This window comes from Balaenoptera musculus, chromosome 20, assembly GCF_009873245.2.
Source record: "Balaenoptera musculus isolate JJ_BM4_2016_0621 chromosome 20, mBalMus1.pri.v3, whole genome shotgun sequence".
Taxonomy (NCBI): Eukaryota; Metazoa; Chordata; class Mammalia; order Artiodactyla; family Balaenopteridae; genus Balaenoptera; species Balaenoptera musculus.
In genome coordinates, this window is record NC_045804.1 from 15,178,159 (window position 1) to 15,203,800 (window position 25,642).

Consider the following 25,642-nt stretch of genomic DNA (forward strand, 5'->3'; position numbering starts at 1 on the left):
AAGTCTATGTACAACATACACACACAGACACACAAACACAGACACACACACAATCACAGATACATACACACACACACTGACACAATGGCAGCTGGAGACTGGGGGGCTGGGCAAAAGCTGAGGACTAAAGGATGTTGGGGGACAGATAACTAGGGGCTGGGCCAAGTCATCAGCAAAGCCGAGAAGAGGCTCAAGGCCGAGGGTCCTCACAGAGGCGGCCAGGCTTTGGCCAGTTTCTAGGTTTGGCATTTAAATATCTAAAAAAATAGGTCTAGTCATGTTAACTGGAAAAAAGGTTACACAACTGTAAATACAGTGTGACCCCACTTAAAATATGTGCTGAGAAAAAAAGTCTGGAAAGATATACACCAAATGTCAACAGTGGTTATCTCTGTGTTGATATAAAGGGCTTTTATTTTCTTTATATTATTCTGTGTTTTCTAGATTTTCTACAATAAACATGTAGATAAGAGATTTTAAAATGTCTCTCAAAGTGATACTCCCTCAAACCCATGCTGGCCTTCCAAGGAAGGCTCAGGGCGAGGGCATGTGCTGGGGGGATGGGCAGGGGTGTCCCCTAGCAGTCAGTCCCTGCGTGGGCACCAGCTACTGCCTAGCTGGGGTGAAGGGTCCTGACCCCGGGTCCTGTGGGCAATACTCTGGTGGCTCTGCCCACTCTTTCGAGTGGAAATGGAACTGGGGCAGGCAGGCGCCTGAGGTGACGCCAGGGCCAGTTTTACAGCCTCAGCATGCAAGGCGCCCTCCCCAGGGAACCAGAGGACAGCCAGGAGCCTTCCATCTGGGGGACTTGGCCATTTATGGGACCAGCTGGGGCAGGGCTCCAGAAGCCCAGAATGTCTGCTTCCCCTTTGCTGCCCAGAGCCCTCCTGGGTTGGTGTCCAGGCCTGGCAGGGGCTGCCTGCCATGGCAGGACAGGGGCCAGCTGCCCCAGCTGAAGGGGAGACTGGTATGGGCGCTGGGGGGTGCTGGGGCCAGAGCTCTGGGTGTTTTCCAGCCTCTTCTTGGAGGAGGATGAAGACCCCCGAGAAGTGACCCCTTGACTGTCAGGAGGCGAGAGGGCTTCCCCCGTCCCTGGCTTCCCTGTGAGGGACACGGACACAGATGGGGAGAGCAGGACCTTTAATTGAATTCAGAGAGAGAACGGGAGGGGGTTCCATGTTAGGTGGCTTGGTCCCCAAGGGCCGGGGGGCAGGGGCCAAGGTGGTTCGTGGTCCAGGGGACTGGAGGAGGGGAGAGGAGGGGCGGGAGGGGGAGGAGGGGCGGGAGGCGGAGGGGAGGGGAGGGGGAGGGGAGCTGGGGTGAGCCGTGAGAGCAGTGGTGGGTCCTCAGCCCACCCCCGGGCCCTTCCCGGTCCCTGGGTCTCCCGGTGGCGGTGGCGCATTCCCCGGCAGGCCCGCCCAGCCCTCATCTCAGGAGTGTCTGAGCTCCACCTCGGAGCCAAACTGGGGCTCGGGGTGGGGCTGGTGGAGGCTGCGGCGGCGGATGCTGAAGAGCCGCTGGGTGAGGCCCAGCGTGGCCACCAGCAGGGCGACGCCCAGGAAGAGCAGCACCCACTGGCCCACGCGGGCCTGCTCCTCCTCCAGGCTCAGGCCCAGGAAGTTGACGCGGCCGGAGCCCGGGAAGGAGTCTTCCAAGCGAGCTGGGCAGGGAGGAAGGAGAGCGGGCGCTGGGCCGGTGCCGGGGCGCGGGCTGGCTTCCCACCCGCCCCCGCTCGGAGGTCGGCCTCCCACCTGCCTGAACCTGTGGGGGCCTGGCCCTGAGCGAGCCCCGGGGCGGCCTGGGGCCGAGGGGGGTGGGTGGCGGTACCTGAGTTTGGCGTCCAGTTGTACTGAGGCCAGCCCAGCTTCTCCCCGTGCCGCCTGTTCTCGGTCACGAGCCAGTCCAGCAGCGGCTTGAAGTAGGTCATCATGGCAGCGGCCGACATGTTGGGCTGGCCCGTGATGAGCCGCATGGCTTCGGGCCACGGCCGACTGAAGCCCAGCTTCATGGCGTCCCTGGGGGAGCCCCGGGAAGGGAACCGAGTCAGAGGGACAGGCCGCGAGGCCCCCTGCCCGTCCGCCCCAGCCTCGTGCCCGCGCTCTCTGTACCCCACCTCCCAGCGCCAGCTTCCCTCGGCCTGACTGAGAGGCCCGGGCAGGGCAGGTCGGGGGCGGGCTGGCGGAGGGGCTCCTCAGGCCCAGGGAAGTAGGTCAGAGGGTGGCAGCAGGCAGGGGGAGGCCAGAGGACTCACGCCAGGCGCTTCCCGGCCTCCTGGGACTGGTAGATGTCGCACTCGTGCAGGGGGCCCTTGTGGCCCGCCGCCTGACACAGCGCCTCGTGGAACTGGAACTGGATGACGAAGCTGACGAAATACCTGCGGGAGGGCAGGCGAGGCCTGAGGCCGGGGCGGAGGGGCGGCGTCACCGAGCCCCGCCACCCCTGCCTCCGCCCCGCACCTCCCGCCCACGCCCACGAGGCTGCCCGCCCTTCTCAGGAGGGCCTGCTCTGAGCGGCTCTGGGCATCCCTCATGGGCGAGGAGGGCCAGGGGCAGAGCCCTTCATGGACAGACGTGGCGGCGAGGTCTCCGTCCCTGGGCTACGTGCATGGAGAGGCCGGGTGTTGCCCAAGGGGTCACGTCTCTGACGAGGCAGGGAGGCCAGCCCGCATGACCTCCTTTATCCCAAATTTGGCAGCAGGAATTCCCTGCAGAAGTCTGCCGGTCAAGGTGGGGGTCGCCTCTCCGAGCCTGGGGAGGTTGTGAATATCCTGAACCAGCAGGGCAGTCCTCCCGCTTTGAAAGCTGGGCACAAGCCGTGTGTCACTGACTTTCCTGGCATTTCCTAAAGTGCTTCGCCAAGGCTGCTGGTCAGAATTTGGAGTGCATCCCCTTTGCCCACCCCCGCCTAGAGAATTATCTGTGCTAAGCCCGGAAGCTAACCATCACGTGGGCCTGGCTTCTGTGTGAAAGTGGGTGCCAGCTTGGAAGCTCAGAAATCCTTCGGGAGGGCGGGCGGAGGCCCCCCCTGTGGGTCATCCTGGAGCAGTGGCCAGGTCAGGCCTGCGCTGAGGTGCCCTTGAGCCTCCTTGGCTCCCTGCCCACCTGTGCTCTCTGGAGCATCTGAGCAGGCTTTCTCTTTCTTCCTGGACTCGGGGACAGAATTCACCCACCCCATGCTTATTTATTAGGTCTTGACTATGTGCTGACATCGTGCCAGGTGCTGGGGTGGAGGACTGGGCACAGTGGGCATAAGCCCTCCCTCACTGCCTTCCGGGGAGAACAGGAGGCAAGGGCTGGGGTGCCCTCTACGTCCTGCCTCACGGGTGGCCTGGGCTACTTGTAGCCCAGGGGCCCCCAGCCCTCTACCCTGAGGTGTCCCCAGATCCCTACCTCTGGGGAGGGCTCCAGATCCTCTAATTACCCTTCCTGGTCCTCAGCAAGTGCTCCCCTGCAGCACATAGAGGGAAAGGGGCTGCAGTGGGCGCATTCACGCTATGGCTGCATGACTCACAACGCGGCTATGTTCCTGTATTCCATTTAAGACAGTGACTTAGGGGCTTCCCTGGTGGCGCAGTGGTTAAGAATCCGCCTGCCAACGCAGGGGACACGGGTTCGAGCCCTGGTCTGGGAAGATCCCACATGCCGCGGAGCAACTAAGCCCGTGCGCCACAACTACTGAGCCCGCGAGCCACAACCACTGAAGCCCGTGCACCTAGAGGTCGTGCTCTGCAGCAAGAGAAGCCACCGCAATGAGAAGCCCGCGCACCGCAACTAGAGAAAGCCCGCGCGCAGCAACAAAAACCCAACCTAACCAAAAATAAATAAATAAATAAATTTTTTAAAAAAGAAAAGAAGAGAAAAAAAGACAGTAACTTAATAATGGTGGGTTATGGCCACCAGTTCCCAAGCATGCTATGTATTAGTGTGATAAGAAGTTAGCTCTCGCGATGATCCTGTGAAATAGGATTCCACAGCTGAGGAAACTGATGCTTACAGAGACTGAGGAATTTACTCAAGGAAACAGAGTTGTGGAGACGAGATTTGAACCCAGTTCTGTCTGGGCCCAAGCCTATGACCCCTTGCCCCTAATAATACAGACTCCCAATCTAGCTGGGTCTCTAATCCTAGTTCTAGTGGATAGAAGGTATTCCAGGTACAACTTAAGTTATATCAGAGGAAATACGTTCAGTATATAGTAAAGAAATCACAATCTTGTAAAAATAAAGAAACAGTGCTCAGGTCATGATCTGGCCGTGGGTCATGGTTAATGTTAACTAACCAAGGTCTTATAAGCGTTAGCCAGTTATAGTGAAGTTTCTGTTTTCAGCTGTCAGGAGGGTGCGGGCTCTCGTCACATCACAAGAGTGAAACAACGGTCAGCCTTGGCCACAGGTGAGTGGCCCAGACACAGTGGGCCATGCAGCCGGGTGCCCCGGTCACCCTGACGGTAGCTGCCGGCGGGGGGGGCAGCAAGGGCAGTCTGAACGCTGAGCAGAGGCGCTGCCCCTCATGGCGCCCTCCTCCCTTTCCTGTTACCTGATATATGGCACGCTTGAAGGAATGTGGAACTTGGCCCCTGGGTCAAAGTCGTCTTGAGACCTGGCCACTGGGGGACAGAGGCCCTGGTACTTCAGCCTGTTGAGGAGGAAGACACATTAGAGGGAGGGTTTGGGAAGAATCAAGCCAGGAGGGTTGGTGTTTTTGATTTGAAGTATGGCGCCTGCACTGGGCGCTCCAGACTCCTGCGTGCTGTGCCTCTGCACGTCACGGCACTTACACACACACACCCCCCTAGACGCCACAGACGCAGACACACCACGTGCACACAGATGCAGGCGCCTCCGCCCCCCCATGGAGGCCCCCCCGCCCACAGCAGCATTCTAGAACCTGAGGCTCCACCACTCCTGGTTGTAGTTCTCCTTGGTGATGCTTCCGTCAAATACCCTCCAGCGCCACTGGTCCACAAGATAGCTGAAGGGAACAAAGGCGATCTTGTCGAGCGCCATCTTCATCAGAAAGTTGATGTCCTCCTCTGCCAAGGGAAGGGGGCCCTGGCATCAGATCCAGGCCTGCCTCCTAGCAGTGGGGCTGTGATGGGCGCGCGATGGGGGGAGCGGGCGGGGCGAGCTGTACCTCTCTGGGTCCTGCGACCTGCCTCTTGGGATGGTATGGGTTTCATCCTCCCACTCTCCCTGCTGGCTGCCCCTCTTGTTCCCCACTGTTCTGTCCCAGCTCTGCCTGTGGGCCATGAAGTCTCCTCTCTCCACCTCCCAGGCTTGCTGCCCCTTCTTGGCCCCTCTGCCCACTAGGATCTCCCCGTTCCTCTCTCACCATAGCTGCCGTCCCCACTACTCAGCAGGTTGATCTTGTGCAGGTGCTTGGGGGTAGACACTGAGAGGGCCAGCACATCCCCAATGGCCTCGTGAAAACCAGGGTTGGCACCCTCCCGGAAGGTCACAGGCAAGTCCTTGTACTGCATGAAATACTGTATGTGGCCCATTTCATGGTGGGCCACCACCAGGTCCTCCATGTTCACAGTGGTGCACTGCTTGATCCTGGGAACACGGGGGTGGGGAGAGGGTGTGGAAGGGGGCAGTGAGGATCCCTGGGGCAAAGGGACCTGCTGTCCTTACTGTATGCAGAGCATACCCCCAGGACTGCTTTATGCAAGGAGCACAGCATTATGGGAAGGAAAGCCAAAAGGGGAAATAGAGGGAATCTGGGGGTTTGAAGCCCCTAACGTCTGGTCCTCCAGGCCATTCCTCTGCCCCCAACTTCCCTGAACAACTAACTCCAGCCCACACTGCCGTGTGGCTTTCTAACTGTACGAAGTACGTGCTCTAGAGGCATGGGGACCCTCAGTCACGGTCAGTGTAGGGCTTGGGTCATGTGAGTCATGTGGTTCCTCATTACACATTTTGTCTCTCCCAAGACTTAGGCTTCCTGAAGGAAACAACAGTGTCTGAGCTCTTCTGCATCCCTTGTGCCCAATGCCAGCCAGCATCTTCATCCCAGGATTTCTCAGGGCCAGGACTGGAGGGACATCTGCAGAGCAGTCCAAGCCAGAGGCTGCACCTCACTTTCCATCTTTTGTGAGCCAAAGAAATTCTCCCTTGGATCTAACCAGAGCTCCTCAGCTCAGTTGACCCCCTTTGTCTGTCATTCTAGGGGGAGGGGAAAGAGCTGCCCAGCACCCTGGTGACAATGAGGTTGGGATCTGTCCACCTTCTGCTATGCCTCCCCATACAGGGAAGATCCCCAAAGAGCCCTCACCCCCTTGATTCTGTCTGCGCCCAGCCCTACAGCTCTGGTCCTTGTGCCTTTGAAGGAAGGGCCCAAGGCCAGGTGAGCCAGTGAAACTGACTGCTTTGTTCCAGGATCTCTGTGCCCACTCTTCTCATAAGAGACACTTCATCAGCTGTGGCAGATCATCTCTGCCACTTCTCCCAAGAGGTGGAATCTTCTTTACCTTCTCTTGAAACTGGGTTGGCCTTGTGCCTTGCTTTAGCCAATAAAATGTGGTAGAAGTGACCTGTCCCAATTTTGGACTTAGTCTGTAAGAGATCTGGCTGCTTCTACTTTTGCTCTGGGGATGCCAGCCTCCAGGTAAAAAATCTGACCGCCTAAGGCTGCCATACTGTGAGGAAGTCCAAGCTTTCCTGGGGAGAGATGGCCCACCAAACCCCAGCTGCTCCAGCCATGCCAGCCCAGGCACCCAGCACGTGAGTGAAGGAGCCAACGTGAACATCCCTGCCCCAGCACGTACCACACAGAGAAAAACGGAGGAACCGAGCAGACAGCCAGAAGCACAGCCCCAGATAGATGGCCCCACTGAGCCACGCCAGCCCTCTCTAGCCCTGCGGAGGTCTCCACCATTGCAGAGCAGGACAAGCCATTTCCACCGTGCCTGAATTCTTGGCCCATAAAATCATGAGCATAATCAAATGGTTGTTTTACACCACTAGGTTTGGGCTGGTTTGTTATGCAGCAGTAGGTAACTGAAACACTGTCCTCCAATGAAGACAGCTTCTGAGCCCATCAGTGGTGAGACTGGATCTGTGCAAAGCCCCCACGTCCCCATGTGCCTCCGTGTCAAGGCACAGGCACCCAGGGAGAGGGCCAGCTGTACACAGGGGCCGCCTGAGAGGGAGGGAAGGCTGGCAGCTCACATGGGGCTACCCCCAGGACTGGGACCTTGAACGCTGGGCTGACAGAGCTGGTCAGCGCTCGAGGAGACCCTGCCACAAGCCAGTGGCCAGGCTGCGGCCAGGCCCAACTCTCTTAACCCTCCGTCCCATGTTCTGGCCAAGGAGACGGCAGCGGAGCCTCTGCTTGGCTCGTCTCCTTGTCCTCTGGGCTCAGGACCAGGTCCCCCTGTCCTGTAGCCCGGACATACCTGAAATCCTTGCCGTTGAAGAAGTCCCAGGCGGAGGCGTGGCACACCACCTCCCGCCCGTCAGTCGGCTTCTCCAGCATAGACTTGTTCCAGAACTCGGGGGGCACGGGCAGCAGCCCCAGGGAGGTGAAGAAATTGTCCGCTTCCTTAAACATCCTTTGGGGTGTCCAGCCCTGCAAGCAGAGGGAGCTCTGCCGAAGCTGGGGATTGTGGGGATGGACCGTGTGCCGCAGTGGGAGGGCCCTGGGAGAGGGCCAAGCTGGAAGGGAGTCCTGAATCAGAGGGCCCTCTCCCACCTGGGCAGGGTCCCCCTCCCCTGTGCCCTGGAGGAGCAGGGGTGCAAGGAGGGGGCCAGTGCGGACCTGCTTTATCATGGCCTCTGTGGCATCCATCCTGGGGGCTGAAGGGAAGGGTACTACCAAGTCATAGATGTTGGACCAGCTCTGTGCCCACATGTTCCCTGGAAGCAGGTAGAGGAAGAGATGGCGGAGAGAGGAGAGACAGGTGTTAGATCTTAGGCTCAGCACCGTCACGCAGGGGGAGGGAACACTGATCATAACCTGACCAGCCACTGCTCTGTCCCCTCCATGTCGCCTGAGGTCAGTTTATGCGGTCAGCTGGCAAGAACCACCCTCCTTTTGGAGAGGTTGATGCCTCTGCATTTATGGCAAGACAAGAGTGGAGATAAGGAAGCTATTGAGAATGAGTGGGCAGGTGCAGAAATACATTTGGAGAGGCTTTGACAGCCAAAGGGGACTAAGCTTGAGCTGACGTCAAGTGGAGCCTACAGTGCAAACCAGTGAGAGTCAGAGTGAGTGAGAAGCAAGAATGGGAGGGGGGAGCGAGCCTGGGCCTGGCTGCTCTGCTCGTCCTGGGGGCTCAGCTCTACGCCCCAGCTCCCAGGGCCAGCCGGGCACCTGTGTTCCCTCCCGGGGTCTGTGCTTCTCTGCCATGGAGCTGATATTCTCTGGTCTCGCTACAGAGGGACCAAAAATGGCTGCTCTCTTGGGCTGCAAAGACCCTCTAGGCTGCGCAGAGCTAGACCCAAAGCTGGACGGGGGTCTCCCTCACGATTTGTAAATGGTCCATGGCCCCGCCTGGCCTCTCTGTTCACAGTAAGAAGCCCCCAGAAACATGTTCCTGACGGCCCGACAGAGACAGGAACCCAGTAGCCTCTACTTTGCCCCAGTCCCTACCATCCCTTATTGTCTTCCACTGCCTACTTCATGTGTTCAGGGCATTTGAGTTTACAACCCCTGGAGAACGAGGCTCCAAAAGTTGAGGGGGATCTACACTCTCACAGCTCCCTTTGCCTGAATGTCGTGTCTGCCCTTCTCTCCCCACGACTACTTTCTCCATCTGTCAGAACCTCTCATCTTTCAAGGCTCTGCTCATGTGCCACCTCCTGGGGAGGCCTTCTCAGCTCCCACTCACAGCCCCCTCCTCTCCCTCATGCTGCCTGGAGCTGTGACGGGTGATGTGGTCTCCCCATGACGGGCCTATGAACTCCACCCACTGCCCCATCCCTGGTGACCTGTGTAACGTGGATCTGTAGCAAACATGGCACCAAATGCAGGGAGGGGGCTCTTCTCCCCACCCCCAGCCCCGACCCCACTCCAGCCCTGGCAACATTCCCCCAGGCTCCAGTTGTTTCACTTCCCCAGCCTCAGGTGTCATCAGCAGACCCTTCCCAGTCTGCCGTCTGCCCTCTGGCCAGCCCTGGGCACCCCCTCCCTCATACTGTTGACCGTCTCACTTGCCCTCACCCAGCAGGTGGGCTGGGATGGGGCCCTCCAGGTTGATGAGCTTGGACCCATAGAAGCGATACAGGGCCCGGCGCACGTAGGCGTGCAGGTTCAGGTAGAGCGGCTGCAGCTCCTGGAAGAGCTGCTCCAGGTCGTACTCCAGGAATGGCATCTCGTACATAGATCTCCAGGAGTCCCCTCCGTCCTCGTAGCCTGCAGAGGGGACACAGCCAGGCTCTTTGAACACCTGACCATCCCCTGAGCACCCTGCCTCCTCCCCCCTCACCTCTTGGGTCTCAGAGGACCTTTCTGAGGGCCTCGTGGGGGGCTGGGACCCGACAGCCAGTGACACTGGCAGAGAGGACTCACCATTGAGCCTGGCAGCCTTGTTGGTGAGCTCCACATATTTGGGGAAATACGGGAGGATGGATCTCCCCACCTTGTCTCGCCAGCCCTTCCATGCCCACAGCAGTTCTTCAGAGTTCCGGGATGTGGCCATCAGATTTGTCAGATCTGGGTGGGAGGGGTTGGATGGCTTTCAGCCTCCAGCTCTTGGCTCACTTCCCACCTCCTTCAGAGGTGGAATAAAACTGGAAAGGGACCGCACAGGCAGCAAGTCGAGGGAAATTGGAGACAGGCTGGTGCCCTTCCCATGGGGCTTACAGGGCGCCAGGCCCGGGCCTCAGCGCTTCACGTACACAATCTCAGGCAACTGCGGGGCTGCAACAGCCCTGTGAGGGATGCCCTTGACCCTCTTTCCACACAAGCGGTTTGGTGACACGGCTGCGTTCCCCAGCCAGCAAGTGGCTGAGCTGGGGCACAAACCAAGGGCCCAGACCCCAGAGCCGCTGCTCCCCACTCGTTCCCTGCCCACCTCCTCCCTGGGAGAAATGGCTTGGAGGTCAAAAGACCCGAGTTCTTGTTCAGTTTCCTCCTGACCTCGAAATCACCTTGGGTGAGTCACGGGAACCCTCCTTCCCTGTCTATGAAATGGGGACTATGCCGGCCCAGGGGCAGGAGGCCCCTGGGCAGGGACGGTGCCTCCTTCATCTCCACGTCCCCACAGGGCCCACGGCGTCTTTCCCACATTTTGACTGAACTGATTAAATAAAAGAACTGCTGTGAAGGCAAAGTACAGAGATCCATTCAAGCATCCTCAGGGAGCCAGAAATCTTGCGTTTGTGTCCTGTCAAAGCCATGACTATATGAGTGGCCTCCCGGCTTATGGATGACACGGAGCTCACATCTACCTCACAGAGCTGGGATGAGGCTGGCGTGAGCTCACGTGTCGGTTCTGAAGGTGGCTCCCCTTCCTGCCCGGCCTGGCCTGAGACAGAGGCCTGCGGGCATCCACACCTCGGGGACTTGTGCTCTGTCCTGAAACATGCTATGTGCTATCTACTTTTCACAGAGGAAGTACATTCAAGTTAATTTAATTTGGGGAAAAACCGTATCTTGAGAATTCTGTCCTCTGCTGATGTGAGTGCTCTGTTTTTGGGGGTGCTTCTTATTCTTACTACTGGCAGCGACCTGACGGCCCAGCCCTGGATTGAGGGGCTGACCGATGGGGGAGCGAAGGCCATACTCCCTTTAACGCTCTTCTCCGTAAATGCACACAAATGCGCATCCCCTTCCCCCCACTTTGCGTGCCTACCCACATACACAACCCGCAGGCCAAACCCTGTCCCAGGAAAACTGTTTCTCTCTCCTGTTTATTTTCCATTTCCCCTTCTATTTGTCATTGTTCTAACGTGGGAGTTGGGCGGAGGGCCAGGAAGAGACTGTTTCTGGGTGGAGATTCCTCAGGAAAAATGTTTATGCCTCTGGCTCCTCGACCCCGGGAAGCATGGGTCAGAGAGTGGAGGGGGTGTATCTGTGCGCAGGTACTGGGTTGTCGGGGCTGAGCTCCTTCAAAGAGGAGAAGGTAAGAAGGACCAGCCCAGTCTCCTGCGAGAGAAAGAGGACACGCCAGAGCTGGCCCACTCCTTCCAGTGGGAAGTGGCGGCAGAGGGAGTGAAGTGGGAATGGCGCGGACGTGGCTTCTGTGGGCTGAGGCTTCAATTTCTGGGTGGAGGAGGGGGCCAGGGAAGGGCCAGGGAAGATGGGGAAGGTGGATAGGATCAAGGAAAGAGCGCAGAGGGGAGATGCCTAGAGTTACTCTCCCTACTGGGGAGTCCAAGCCCCTGAGAGACAAATTTGAGATACACCTGCTCTGAAGGGCGGAATGGAGGGAGGAACAGAGGGGACCCAGAGGGAGCGGACGGGCGGAGCCAAGGGCAGGGCAGGGGACCAGGGCAGCGATGAAGTAGGCGTCGGTTCTAAGCAGGGGGAGAGGAGCACCAGCGGTGGAAAACAGGGAAGTGAGTCTCCTGGGCGTGCGGACCCCATGACTCAGAAGTGAACTCCGCCCCTTCACGGCCAGCACCCCTAACCTCCCCAGGCCTCCCTCTCACTCCCCACGTGTGCTCACCAGGCTCGAGCCGTAGACAAGTGCCATTGCTATGGCACACAGAGGCCACGCTGTAAGTGGTCTCCATGTCCAGCAGGATCTGGTTGTACTGCAGGGGGAAGAAGAGGGGCAGCGAGCTTTAGCCCTGGGCTTCCTGCTCCGCCCCAGGCACCATCGTGGACCCGGGCTCTGCAGCTGGGGCGGGTGTTCCCAAAGCTCTGCCTTCTCAGTAAGTCTGTAGGTGTGTGTTGACGTGCCAGGTGTCACGACGTGACAAATCGAGGAAGGGGAAGCAGCATGAAGGCCAGACGCTGTCCCCTGAGCGAGGACCCTCTCCTGACCTCGGATCCTCCGCCCCCTGCTCCCCCAAGGTACACACCTCCTCCAGCTCCTTGACAGGCAGTGCCGCCCGCTCTAGATCCTGAATCTTCTTTATCATCCGCTTCATGGTGGCGTTCTGGAAGTTGGTCACATCAAACTTCCTGGCCCAGGTGCCGTACTTGACAGTGTGGTTTGCCATCTGTACATTCTTCTCCAGCTGAAAGCACGGGGGAACCATATCATGAGGCCCAGGAGCTCTAGAAAGGCCTCCTAGGAGGAGGTGCATTGAGGGGAGCCAAAGGGACTGGGGGTGTCAGGGTGGGGGCAGTTTTACCAAGTTGCTGCCTTTGCCTGTAAAGACCCTCTTCAACCCGGACTGTCTATAACATCCTGTGTGCAGTACCTGCCCCTCAACAGATGGTCATATCGAGCAAGACATCTGATGGCAGCGGCAGAGAAGGAAAACCCACCCCATGTCCTAAAAACTGTTAGGATAGATGCAGCCTGGTATTTGCTCTGTGGCCTCTCTGAGCCTCAGGGTCCCAGCTGTAAAATGGGAATAAGGTCACTGGTGTTGCAAGGCTGTTGAGGAATAAATGAGGCAACAGACGTCAAGTGCCAAGGAACAGTGGCCAGCACACGGTGGGTCTTCAGGAAATGTTAGTCCTCTGCAGCTCACCTTGGTTATAATCAGCGCTCAGCCACACAGGCGGGGAGGGGGGTTGGAGGGGACGCAGAGCCCTCTCTATGGTGGCAAACAGGAGCTTTCAATCTTTTTAAAAACTGACTTTAGCATCACTTATTTCTGTACAAATTATTCCGTTACCAACAACAGATTGATTGTTAACGATAAGACAACTTGTTTAGGCACTGGGTGTGTGCCTGAAATTGGACACTTTTCAATATGCCATTGGGATTTTTCACAAATTCTGACAGCCTGTTCCCACTGAGGTGACGTCGGGGGCGGAAGGGCGGCCTGCAGTGCCTTGGGTTTCAGAGGATGGGCCCCCGGGGGAGGAGCATACGGTGCTGAGTCTGTGAGCGAGCTCTGGGGGGGGGGGGGAGGGGGCGTGGAGGGGCCCCTACCAGTATCTTGCTGCCCTCCTTGGTGATGTTGGTACTGTAGTCCCAGTTGGCCTCGGCATACTCGTTCCACACCACCTGGGATCTCCGGTCACATTCCTCCACAAACTTGCTGGCCTCAGCCTCGTCGGACACCAGGTCTGTGGGACAGAGCAGAGAAACACAGACAGGCCTCCCCTTGCCCTTCCACTGCTGCCCCGGCCTCCTCCCCCCGGCCCCTAGCTGGTCCCACTTGGGCTCTGGGGTTTCGGGCTGCTGGTTGTTGGGTGGCGGCTAGTCGTCTGGCTGCTGGTTGTTGCCCGGCTGGTTGTTCCCTGGTTGACTGACACCTGGCCGGTGGTCCCCTGGCTGGTGGTCCCCTGGCCAGGGGCCAGCAGCGGGTGCCCACAGCAGAGAAGGAGGAGGAGGAGGAGGCGGGACAGTCCTGGAGCAGCCCAACCTTGGCCCATGGCAGCAGGAGAGCAGAGTCCTGCAGCCCCTGCCCCCTGGCCAATAAGAGCGGAGCCTGCAGTGTGACCTCATAGAGCAGTGTGCCTGCCAGCCAGCCCCCTGGCCGGGGCCTCAGATCTGGGCATACCCTCCCCAGGATGTTGGGAAAGATGTGCCCACCCCACCCCAGGGCCCTGCCAACCAGCTCAGGGGGCTGCCTGGCCCTCCAGGCAGGGCGCCAGGGCCCGGCTGGGAGAAGCTGATCGGGAACCATGAACCGGGGGCCTGGTCCCGAGCCTGGAACTGAGAACCTGCTGTAGCGCCCCGCCCCAGGCTCCCTCGGGCTTTACCAATGCCCTCTGGGTAATTGTCGGGCATCGGTGGGCGCCACTGATATTCCGGCCAGCCCAGGACCTCGCCATTCTGCTGGTTCTGCTCTTGTAGCCACTGTGTGACCGGCTGGAAGTAGTTGAGCAGCGGCTGAGCGTCCAGGGAATCTGAGCCGACCATGTCCTTCAGCACCTCCTGCCAGGGCCGTGAGGAGCCTGCCTGCAGCATTGCCCTGTCAGGCAGAGCGGGCACGGTTGGCACGGGGCTCTCGGGCCAGGGGTCACTACCGCTGCCCTAGCCCACCTGCCCCATCTCCGGCCAATTCTGCCCCCACTGGATGGCAAGAATGGCAGCATTAAGACTCAGGGCCTAGGAGCTCTGTGAAGGGGGGGACATATGTTTTGCCCCATGCCAGCCAAGAGGCCCACTCAATAAACATTCGATGAGAGAAAGAAAGGGAGGGGGAGGGGAGAAAGGCTCCCTCCACTGGTCTGGTGGTGGTGCCCTCACCAGCATGCCCTCCACCGGTCGCTCCCCTCACCTCCCACTGCCCTCCCTGTGCCCCACACACCGGAGCTTGGCCCCTGCCTGCGTGGATTTGTAGATGTCACACTGGTGCAGGGGGCCCTGGTGGCCCGCCTCCTTGCACAGGGCTTGATGGAACTGGAACTGCAGGACAAAACTCACGAAGTACCTGCAGGCACAGGGTGGGCATGAGGGGGATGGTGGAGGCCCCTTGCCCAGGTCCCAGCCAGCTTCCGCCGGGCAGAGGCCAGACCAGGGGCTGCCTGGGGGAGAAGGGAGAACCAGGCTTAGCTCAGGAGAGAGGCCCTCTCAAATTCCAGGCCGCTGAGGGGTCCAGAAGGGTGTGGGAACAAGCCCTGGGAATGGGGGTCCCAGAGTAGGGGGAAGGGGACTAAAGGTGTGCTGGAACTGGGGGCAATAGTACCTGATGTATGGTGTCACATTTGGGACATGAAACTTGGCTCCAGCGTCAAAGTGGGTTTCGTTTCGGACAACTGGAGGACAGATCCCCTGATACTTGGTTCTGGAAGAGGATGTGGTTAAATTGTCTTAGGACCCAAGGGTTGTACACAGGCTGATTTTACCTTTGCAGAAAAGTCTGCTAAGCAGAAATTCCCACCGGCCATCCCTTCCCCATCCTGGCGAACAGGGAGAGACTGCCTGACGGAGGAAGTTTTAGGCAGGAAAGAATGCCTTGCGGAAGAGGATGGAGGCATCATTAGAGAGGAGGGAGGCACGAGGCAGGTTGCCCGGGAGCAGGGGGAGGGCCACTTGGGATTAGGCCCTTCCCGGTCCCGCTTTGCTCACCGAAGATACCACCAGTCATAGTTGTAGAGGGAAGGGGGTGTACGCCCACTAAAGACCCCCCAACGCCACTGGTCCACCAAGTAGCCAAAGGGCAGGAAGGCAATTTTTTCCAGTGCCATCTTTAACAAGTAATTGATGTCGCTTTCTGTCGGGAGATGAGATGAAAAGAGAGAGGTCAGAGGGAGACGGGAGTCCAGCTGGGACAGAGTGGGCCTGGGGAGAAGCCAGCAGGAGGTGAGGCTGGGCAGACGCAGAGAAGGGAGCGCCAGCCTTTGGGACCCTGGGCCCCCGCTTGGAAGAGGGCGCTTGGGCAGTGGAGTTGGGACTCAGGGTGGGCTGTGAGGCTCTGGGTGGACCCCCAAACCTGCCTGACGTGGGGCAGTGAGGCAGAAACAAGAAGGGCAGAGGGGAGTGGGGACAAGTGTGGGCCTGCTGTGGGATGGAGCGGGGTCTGGGTGGGGCTGCGCTGGGCTCTCTCCACCCACCCCCATACCCCTGTCGTTGGTGACATGGTCCAGCAGGCCGATTTTGTACAGATGTGCAGGAGTGGAGACGGAGAGCGCCAGCACATCCCCGATGGCCTCATGGAAGCCGGGGTTGGCGCCTTGGCGCAGGGAGACGTGTTGGTCCTTGTACTGCAGGTAGTACTGCACGTGGCCCATCTCGTGGTGCACCGTGGACAGCTGGTCCATAGTGACCTGCGTGCACTGCTTGATCCTGGGGCGGGGAGAGGGCGTGGGTGAGGGTGAAGGACGGGCGGGCCAGGGAGCAGAGAACGGTGGGGCTGGCGCCTGAGGGAAAGGAGCCAGGCGGGCACTGCCCTGGGGCTCGAAGGAGCTGGCGGAAACAGGCAAACCCTTTCCCCTGCCCCAGCCCACACTCTGGCCTTTTCCCTCCGTTCCAAGGTACAGAGCTGACTGCCTGTCAAAGATGCCCAGGGAAGGGACCCCGCCCCCAGCCAGTGCTGGTGCTGGGTTAGAGGTGGGCCCGGGAACTGGCTTCTCTGTGCCCAGGCTGTCAGCCCTTCGGGAGCCCCAGAACCCTCCTCCCGAATCGAGACCTGAAGTCTTTCCTGTTGTAGAAGTCCCAGGCGGAGGCGTGGCACACCACCTCGCGCCCGTCGCTTGGTTTCTCCAGCATGGACTCTGCCCAGAACTCAGGAGGCATGGGCAAGAGCCCTAGGGAGGTGAAGAATTCCTCTGCCACCCGGAACATGTGTGTAGCGTTCCATCCCTGGTAGGGGTGTTCGCACGGGTCAGGGGCCAGCCGCTGGAGCCCGCCATGGCTGCCCCGGGGGCACGTCTGTGGTCCCCCACCCAGCTCAGCTCCCTGCTCATGAAGAGCACCTCTGCCCTGTGGCCTCCCTTCCCAGACGTCCGGCCCCTGCTGGCTAGAGCCGGATGGACCGCTGCTCACAAACCCCGCCCCCGAGGGGCCCCGGAAGGACGACTGGCCCCTCAGCAAGGACGAGGACACAGACCCCAGCTCATGGCTTGGACACACACTCCAGGCTGCTGCTCTGTAGAAAGGGAGGGACTGAGGTCCCTTCCCGTCCCTCTCCTCATGTCTGATTCCCTCCTGTGGCCCCCACCTGGCCTGACTCCGAGCTTACCTTCTGCACCATGGTACTGGTAACATCAAGATTGGGCTTGTCAGAGAAAGGCACCACCATGTCGTAGATTTTGTCCCAGCTCTGGGCCCACATGTCCCCTAGACAGAGGAGGGGAGCCAGACAGCTTGCCTCCGAGTCCAGCCAGTGCCTGCTTCCCCATGTGTGTCACCGAACAGCACCCTGGGCGCCTGGTGTCTGGACCCAGGGCGCTGCAGGGCCACAGCCCTCTCAGCTGGCTCACACATCAGTCCCACCCACACTCCCGAGTGCTCCGCGTTCCCTGGGGCTGGCAGAGGCCAAGTGTGAGCCCAGGTGATGCTGCTGGGTCCTTTCTGACCATGCCTGGGTCCCTGCCTCCCAACCCTGACGCAGGGCCACAGGGCTGGCTTCCTGGGGTGTAAACTAGGCTTATTTTTCCTTTTCCACTGGACCTGGAGCTAAAGCCTTCAGTGTGACTCCTGGCTCTGCCTTTTAATAGTTTTCTGCCCTCTGCCAAGTCACTCGCGCACCCTAAGCCTCAGGGTCCCGGTCTGAAAAGTAGGAACAATAGTGACCATGAGAAGGATCACCTGCTTTATGGGCTCATGTGCAGAGGATCGAGCAGTGCGGTGCTCTGAAATGTGACACACGACGAGGATGACCCTGGACATGTGTGGCGGCAAGGCCAGGTCCTTACCCAGCAGGTGAGCAGGGATGGGTCCCCTGAGGTTGATGAATCTGTCCCCGTATCGGCGGTGCAGTGCGCGGCGGACGTAGGCGTGGAGGTTCAGGTAGAGGGGCTCTAACTGATGGTAGAGGTGCTCCAGATCCTCCGTGAAGGTGGGGGAGTCGTACCAGGAGCGCCAGTAGGCCCCCGTGTCTGAGAAGCCTAGCCGGGGGGTGGCATTGGGGTGCAGCTCAGGCCCCAGGCTCTGGCACCTCCGCCTCCCAGCTACCACCTGGCCATTCTCCCGGCTCAGGGCCAGTGTATCTGCCTGCTAGCTGGAAGGGAGAGCTTGGGGGTTGCTGCTCTACAATCTTCTAACTAGGGGTTGCTCCAACTCCAGCTAAACAGATCCTAGAGAGCAGGAGAGGCAAAGTTGAGCCCTAGGGCTGGGAGGAGTGCCAGGAGCGGCGGCATGAGGGCGGATGGGGCTAATGCCCATTCCGCCATCCACTATCTGTGTGACCTTGGACCAGTGTATGGAGTCATTGTAAGAGCCGCTCTGCTTGCCTCAGGGGGCGGGGCTCAGTGGAGACAGAAGATGAGAGGGAAACGCCCACAGAAGAGACAGGGTGGTCATGCTCACCATCCTGCCTGTAGGCCGCATTGCTGAGGGCAGTGAAGTTCTGGTACAGGGGTTTCAGCGGGATGCCCACAGCGTTGTGCCAGCCCTCCCAGGCATATAGTAGCAGGGCGTAGCTTCGCGACGCAGCCAGGATGTTGGTGAGCTCTGAGACACAGGTGAGCAGGGTCAGTTCGGAGGCTTCTGCGTTGAAGTCAGCAATAGCCTTCACCAGAGCTCCCGCACTGGTCCTCACCATCTCCACCTACTTCCTCAGCATCATGATACCCTCAAAGCCAAGGGCAACCTACAAGCTGGACAGGATGGGACTGGGAGCTATACAAAGTAAGCAGCCAGGCAGGGTCCTGGTTCCCAGGAAATGATTATCTAAGGTGGTTGACACAAAGAGGACACCCAGAAGTTGAAACCCAGGCAGACCCTTCATGGCTCCTTGGCTGGAGTGGCTGACCTCAAGGCTGCCTGGTACGTGGTGGGGGGGGGGTGTGTGGGGGGAGAGGAGGAGGTTTGCAAGGGAAGCCATGAGGGGTCTAAGGCCTGTGGAGGGCTCTTGCGGGGAATGAGAGGACCCACGAAAGGGAAAACCAGGCAGCCAGGAGGAAAGCCGGTTGTGATGGGAGAGGAAAAAGCACACATGAGGGTGGGGGTGGAGCAGGGGCTGGAGGCTGGAGATTCCAGAAATCAGTTTGCCTGGAGGAGCAGGGGTCTGGGGGCATCTGGCAGTCCAGTCCCAATTGGAGGTTAATGCCTTTGGGTTTACCCACTCTCTCTGCAAAAACACGCCATCCTCCTGAGTGCAGCAGGTCGATGGGGAAGGGTAGGAAGCCCCCGAAGACAGAGAGAGTAGACACAGGGCCGTACCTGGGTCCAGGGACCAGCAGGTGGCAGTCTTGTTGGGGAAGCAGACCTTGGCGGTGGAGTAAATCCTGGACATGTTGCTTAGCAGAGAGTTGTACTGGGGAGTTAGAGTTGAGAAAATGTTAGCGATGAACAGCCCTTGGAGGTAATCTGGCCCCCTCTCCTCTTTCTGCTGGGAGGAAAAGGGGAGATGCCCGGAGAGGGGGACGTGGCTAGGGCAAGGCCACGCTGTGGCACCCAGAGCACAGCTGAGCATGAATGCACAGATTCCCCTTCCAGTGGAGGCAGCCTGGGAAACTAGTGTCCTGAGAATTAGGGACCAGGGTTCAATTCTGAGCCCAGCCACCACCTTGAGCGAGGGCAAATCCCTCTCATTCTCTGACCTTGATGCCTTCTCAGCCCTTCCCAATCTTTCTGAGGAAGCCCATAAAACAAACCACCTATGGAGAAAGTTTGAAAACCCCTGTTTCATCCTTTACTCTTTACTTGAATTTTGCTTTCTGCTCCATGATACTTGCTTTGATAGAAATGAACTTCTCTCACTCCAACTCCAAGGAAAATCAGTACTTCAGGAATCCGTTCTGTGCTTGCGGGGCTTGCCCCACAGTCGGGGCCGGTAGAGATCCCAGGGTCCCTCCCTGCCAGGCCCCACCCCCCCGGGGCAATGAGGGCACCCGGGTCAAGTGTGGCCTCCACCCCTCTGCCAGGCCCACCTGCTGCCGCTCCTCCAGGGGCAGGTTGGCAGGGCCCAGGGTGCGCACGGCACTGATGATGCGTCGCAGCGTGGGATCGGTGAAGTTCTGCCAGATTGGGTCGAACAAAGCCTTGGCCTTCTGGCCCCAGACCTCTGAAAACTCCTGGCTGAGCAGGGCTGCCTCTTCCTGTGGGTACCAGCAGGGCACGAGAGGGTAAATAGGGGAAGCCGTGGCGCGGGGGAGGGGAGGAAGGCCAAGGGCTTCAGGAGACTGGGGCTTGTGGGAGCACGGCTCCCTCCTCCTGGGCCCTCGGGGCGGGGGCGGGGGGGGGGGAAGAACTGGGGGAGTCTGCCTCAGGGAGGCGGTGGAGCAGAAACTGGGGCCAGAAGAGAGGCGGGGGAAGAGAGTGTGAACAGTGATGAGTGGTGACAGGCACAGTGAGAGAGGGGTAGGTTGCGGCCGGAGAGGATGAGAACCCAGAGCAGAGCGGGCACCCTCAGCGAAGACTGCCGCGGACCCAGCCCGTCGTCATCCCCAGGCGCTGCCACCTGGAGGGACTCGGGGTCAGAGGGGCCAGCCTCATCCATTCGGTTCCTTACTGGGCAGGAGCATGTGCCCAGCACCGTGCTAGGGAACCGACGGCCTGTCTGCTGGGACGGCGCTGGGGTGGGGGGTTAGCGGGGAGGCCGGCTGGCCCAACCCGGTCCCCACCGCTCAGGGGCCAGGGGCGCGCGCGGGGCGGTGACTCCCCGCCCCCCCGCGCCCGGCCGCCCGCCTGTGATTGGGCGCCCGGGCCCCGCCCCCGCCCCGGGCCCGCGCGCCCACCTGGCGCCGCGCGTTCTCCTCGTTGATGTCGGTGTCGTGCGCCCAGCTGGCGGCCGTGCTGTGGTACAGCACCTGCTCCGCGCTCGAATTGAAGCTCTCTGCGAAGAGCTGCGCCCCGGCCTCGTCGGCGGAAAAGTTCCCCGGCTGCAACGCGGGGTCGAGCGCCAGGACCACAGGCGGCGGTGGCGGCAGCAGCAGCAGCAGCAAAGGCAGCAGCGGCGGCCGCAGCCACCGGCGGCCCGACGCGGCCCCCATGGCGCGGTGCGCGGTGCAGCCCCTTCTCCCGCGCCGCGCCCGCCCTGCGGGTTATAAAACCCGGCCGCCGCCGCCGCCGCCGCCTTCCGACACACCCTCACCTCCCCGCCCCGCCGAGCTTCCTCCTCGGCTCCAAAGTCCCCCGGCCGCTGCGCGGGCCTAACGGAGCGGGGCGGGGACCGAGGCTTCCTGGCCCGCCCCAGGCAGGGGCGCGGGCCCGAGGAGGGGCCGAGGCGGCCCCCTGCGAGATGCAGCCCGGGGGTGGCGGATGGGCCTTAGGTCAGGTTCTCACAAGGGAGGCTAGAAAGGAGAAGCCCCCCAACGCGCACACACACCTCTGAAGCTGAGGGACCCAGCAGTTTGCTGGAACACCCCAGCCTGCCAGCCTGCCCTCCCCTTCCATCACACAGCCTCGGCGCAGGGACCCGGGGCCCAGCGGTCTCTGACGCTCAATCTTCCGGCCTCGCCGCCCCCGGGCTCTCTGGACTCGGGAGTGACAAGGTGGGGGAGCTGTCCGCAGTGCCGCTAGTGCTGCAGGATAGGGTTAAGGATGGTCGCCCGGTCCAGCTTCTTCACGAGGCCCTTGGGGGAGAGGGTGTGGCCTGCGCGGGTCGGGGAGAGGTTAGCTTCCGCAGGCGCCTGGGGGCGGTGCTCAGAGCCCCCGGCTCACCTGCGGACTGGGGAGGGGGGGGGGCTGTCAGAAGGGGGGGAAAGAATGGAGGGGCTGTTCTGGGAGGAGGGGGCGGGTAATAGAGCCACAGGAGCACTGGCACACCTGCTTTCTTCACACGAGCTGTCATTCGCTCAGGCAGAAACAGTCCCAGACTGGCCGACTTCGAGAGCTAGCTACAAAGATGAGCGCAGAGATGTCAGCAACCTCTCCTTCAACAGAGGAAGACATTAAGACTCAGGTTGAATGGCTTGCTCCAAGTCACTCCAGGTCTCCACACTCCCCATCAGTCTTTCCCCGTCTCACCACGCATTCCTCCAAGTGACAAGCACGGGGGAGGAAGGAGAGCGGCATCCTCTTGAGGCGGCTGGGGAGGCTGAGGGCCCTCCCCTAACTCCTCAGCATCATGGTGTCTGTCCCCGGAGGCGGGAGGACCTACCCCCAGCAGACGCAGACAAGAGTGTGGGCATGGGCGACGGAGGAAGCACAGGCTGGGCAGAGGGAGCAGGGAAGGGGCCAGTGACAGCTGCTCAGGAGACCCAACCCATCCGCAGCTTGGGTCCCTTGGGAATCACCTGGGCTCCTGGGTATCTGCCTGCGGGATGGCGCCTGGGGCTCTGAGGGACATGTGGGCTCGCTGTGCCCTCTGGAGTGTGTGCAGGAGGCTGTGTGGCCTGAGACCGTGCCGAGCTGCCAGGTGACATGGTGCCAGGGCGGCGTGTGGAGGAGGGGGGGTGAGGGAGGAAGGCGGGGAGAAGAGGAGGGTGGCTGCCCCAGCCCTAGGAGGGGGAGCAGGGCGTGGTCAGTGCTGTTGTTCAACAGTGTGGGGGGAAGGCGGGAGGGGAGGAAGAGGAGTCCTGGGCCCCTGGCTTTCCTTCACTCCAGCGGACACTTCAGGGCTGGCGAAGCGGACACCTGTGATCAGAGCAGCCCCATCGAGGGCAGGGGCCCGGCTGAGGGCGACGCAGTGGGCCTGGCCTCTCTTCCTCAGAACTCGCCGGCTCTCGAGTGGCTCTAAGAACCATGTTCTCCAGGCTTTGAGGGCAATGGGCCGTGTGTGCACAGTGAGCTGCTGTCTTCTGGGAGAGAGCGGTCTCTCCACCAGCTAAGGCTTGGGTGGGGGGGATTTTGTGAGTGGCACCCCTTCAGGCCCCAAAGAAGGGGTCCTGGAGCGGAAGGATGGGTAGAGGGGGTAAAGAGCCTGACGCTTAGCTCGTGACCAGGGAGCCCTTCTCTTCTACCAGGAAAGAAACAGCGTGGAAAGCTGAAGGGTTTGAGCAGGTCTGAGCAGGGCCTTGTCTCTGAAGAGATCTTGAGCACCATGTCTGGGAGGCTGGTACGGCAGGGGTTTTGTTCCATGGCCCATCCTCAGCTCTAACGTGGCCTTGTGATGATGTCTATAGAACATCTGGGTTCAGCATGGAACAGCCTCGGCCTCATTGAAAATCCATAAAAGCAAAGGCTAGATGGGGTTGGAAGATAATCTAAAAGTAAATACAACTTACATTTGGATAGCATTTTAGACCTTTCTAAATTCTTTTGAGTAAATGATCTTATTTGATATTTATAACAACCTTGAGAGGTAGTAAAGAGATAAGGTCCTTTGTTCAGTCAGCTACCTCCCAGCTGCCATCAAAACAATAGAGACAGCTCTGAATCCTGCAGGAGGATGTAATTATGACCCCCCGGAGGGCTGACCCACCAAGGAAATGCAGTCTGCTTGGGAGAGCGCCCCATCTCTCCACCTCCCTTCCAGGGAAGGACAGGTCACAAGTCACCACAGTTTGAGAAAAATATCCCTTAGAAAATATGCCCAACAATGGAATAAAACTGAGACCTGACCAATAAACACATGAAAAGATGCTCAACTCCATCAGTCATCGTGGAAATGCAAATCAAACCACAGTGAGATACCACTTCATACCCACCAAGAGGCCTAAAATCAAAAAGATAGACGATAACAAATGTTGAGGATACGGAGAAATTGGAGACCTTATACGTTGCTGGTGGGATTGTAAAATGGTACAGCCACTTTGGAAAAAACAGCGCAGTTCCTCAAAACTTTAAACAGAGATGCCATGTGACCCTGCAATTCCATTCCTAAGCATGATAGCCCAAAATGGGAAATAACCTAAATGTCCACCAACTGATGAATAGATAATCAAAATGTGGTATATTCATACCACAGAATATTATTCAGCCATAAAAGAAATGAAGAATTGATTACTTGCTACAGCATGGATGAGCCTTCAAAACATGATGCTAAGTGAAAGGCCACATGTTGTATAAATCCATTTACATGAAACGTCTGGAATAGGCAAATCCATAGAGACAGAAAGTAGATGAGTGGTTGCCAGAGGCTGGGGGGAGAGGGAATGGGAGTGACTGCCAATGCTATGGAGTTTCTTTATGAGATGATGAAAATGTTTTGAAATTAGTAGTTGCACAACTCTGAATATACTAAATATACTAAAAACCACCAAATCATACAATTTAAAAGGGGGAATGTTATAGCACGTGAATTATATCTCAATAAAGCTGTTATTAAAAAATATGCCCGAATGTTGACTTTTGTCATTCTGTGTTCATCAGGAATCTCACGATCATTGATTGGTTTTCAGAGGAGCCGTGGTTCTCTCACTGGATACCCACCTGCTCTTCTTTGTTTAGCCAAAACCTACCCATCTCTCAAAGACCAGATCAAGTCCTGCCTCTCACATGAACAGCTCTAGCTCTCAACCAATGATAATCTCGCCTTTCGATATTTATTCAGCATTAACTCACATGGACACCACAAGCCAGGGGTAGGGGAAATAGCACTGGATCAGGAGCCAGAAAAATCTGGGCCACACTTACAAGCCATATGACTTGAGCAAAATAACCTCTTTGAGCCTCAGTTTCCTCATGTGTAAAAACAGCTATTGACATTTTTACCCATTCTCCCTCTAAGGGTTGCTGCCTGAGTTGAGGAACAGCTAAGGGACCAGGGCGGCTGGAGCAGGGGGAGACAAGAATAGGCTGAGTGTGGACAGGTGGCCAGAGCAGGGACCCGGTTATCTTGAGACGAGAACCCAGTGCAATTGTTGGGTATTGGTGACAGGCTTTCATTTTTTAAAGTGTCTTCTTATAATGTAATATATGTTACGTAGAATATAAGTAGTATGTATATATGATATCTAATGTATATGTAAGTTATGAAGCATAATAAAGCGAGGACCCATAAATCCACTGCCCAACATTACTCTTGTCTAGCTGCGTCCGGTCCTTCCCTTTCCCATCTCCCTCCCCCACACCCACATGCACCCACACCAGCTCCCCTGAATGCTATCTTTATCATTCTCCTGTGAAGAGTTTCAGTACTTTGTATGTATCTCTAAACATCACACTGTTTAGTTTTGCTTGTTTTAGAGCTTTATAAAGACGGCGTCACCTAGGTATGTACCTAAGAGAAATGAAAACACGTCTGTGCGGAGACCTGCGTGCAGAGCAGTGTTACTCAAGGGAGCTGAACAGTGGAAGCAACCCTGACGTCCATCAACTGGTGAATGGGTAGACAAAATGTGGTAGGTCCACACAGTAGAATATTAGTTGGCAATAAAAGGGAATGAAGTTCTGATACATGCTACAACGTGATGAACTCCAAAAACATTATGCTAAGTGAAAGAACCCAGACACAAGAGGCTACATATTGTATGATTCCATTTATATGTAATGTCCAGAAAAGTCAAATCTATAGAGACAGAATATAGATCAGGGGTTGCCTGGGGCGGGGTGTGGGAATGAGGAGTGACTGAAAATTGGCAGGAGGGTTACCTTGAAGGTGATGGAAATGCACTGAAATTAGATAGTGTGATAGTTGCACAATTCTCAAAATAATCTATTAATCATTGAATTGTACACTTAAAATGGGTGAATTATGCTAAAATGTGGAAATGTAAATTACACTTTGATAAAGCTTTTTTTTTTTTTTTTAAAGGCATCACATTAGAGTCTTCTAAGGTTTGTTTTTTCTCTTACAATTACGTTTCTGAGACTTTGTCGTTGCTGTTGCGTGTTTACAGTTCATTTATTTTTATAACTTTTTCATAGTCCATAATAATCCGTCATGTGATTATGCCACATTTTTTTCCTCCAGCCTCTAATCCTGTCACTGGACATGTGAGTTACTTCTTGTTTTCAGTTACTACAAAACAATTTGCCAGCAACATTCTCGCACATGTCTCCTTGGTATACATAAGTAACTTTATGTCTGTTGAATCTAATAATAAGATATCAGGCTTGTATACTGTATGTCTATTTTCACTTCACTTTTAGGAATTCATTTTTACTGTATTTTACAAAAGTATTTTTCCCCCAACAA

General features: G+C 57.9%; 1 protein-coding gene across 6 annotated transcripts in view; it reads right to left on the reverse strand.

The window, feature by feature from the left end:
• Positions 1–462: 462 nt before the first annotated feature.
• The window catches only part of LOC118886312 (angiotensin-converting enzyme), a 39,531-nt gene continuing 14,351 nt past the window's right edge, over positions 463–25,642 (reverse strand). For 2 of the 6 annotated variants that reach the window (XM_036835862.1, XM_036835860.1), the window contains 26 exons: positions 21,388–21,458; positions 20,358–21,143; positions 19,551–19,718; positions 18,841–18,934; positions 17,986–18,129; positions 17,373–17,564; positions 16,697–16,794; positions 16,145–16,317; positions 15,578–15,801; positions 15,085–15,229; positions 14,702–14,800; positions 14,324–14,446; positions 13,773–13,984; positions 12,997–13,133; positions 11,969–12,127; positions 11,611–11,698; positions 9,510–9,653; positions 9,162–9,353; positions 7,758–7,855; positions 7,396–7,568; positions 5,331–5,554; positions 4,887–5,031; positions 4,536–4,634; positions 2,252–2,374; positions 1,828–2,015; positions 1,431–1,660 (listed from right to left, as the gene is read on the reverse strand). In XM_036835862.1, the coding sequence (XP_036691757.1) occupies positions 1,431–1,660; positions 1,828–2,015; positions 2,252–2,374; positions 4,536–4,634; positions 4,887–5,031; positions 5,331–5,554; positions 7,396–7,568; positions 7,758–7,855; positions 9,162–9,353; positions 9,510–9,653; positions 11,611–11,698; positions 11,969–12,127; positions 12,997–13,133; positions 13,773–13,984; positions 14,324–14,446; positions 14,702–14,800; positions 15,085–15,229; positions 15,578–15,801; positions 16,145–16,317; positions 16,697–16,794; positions 17,373–17,564; positions 17,986–18,129; positions 18,841–18,934; positions 19,551–19,718; positions 20,358–20,612 (3,927 nt within the window). In that variant the 5' untranslated portion in view covers positions 20,613–21,143; positions 21,388–21,458. The other 4 variants (XM_036835861.1, XM_036835864.1, XM_036835863.1 and 1 more) reach the window with 4 other exon arrangements.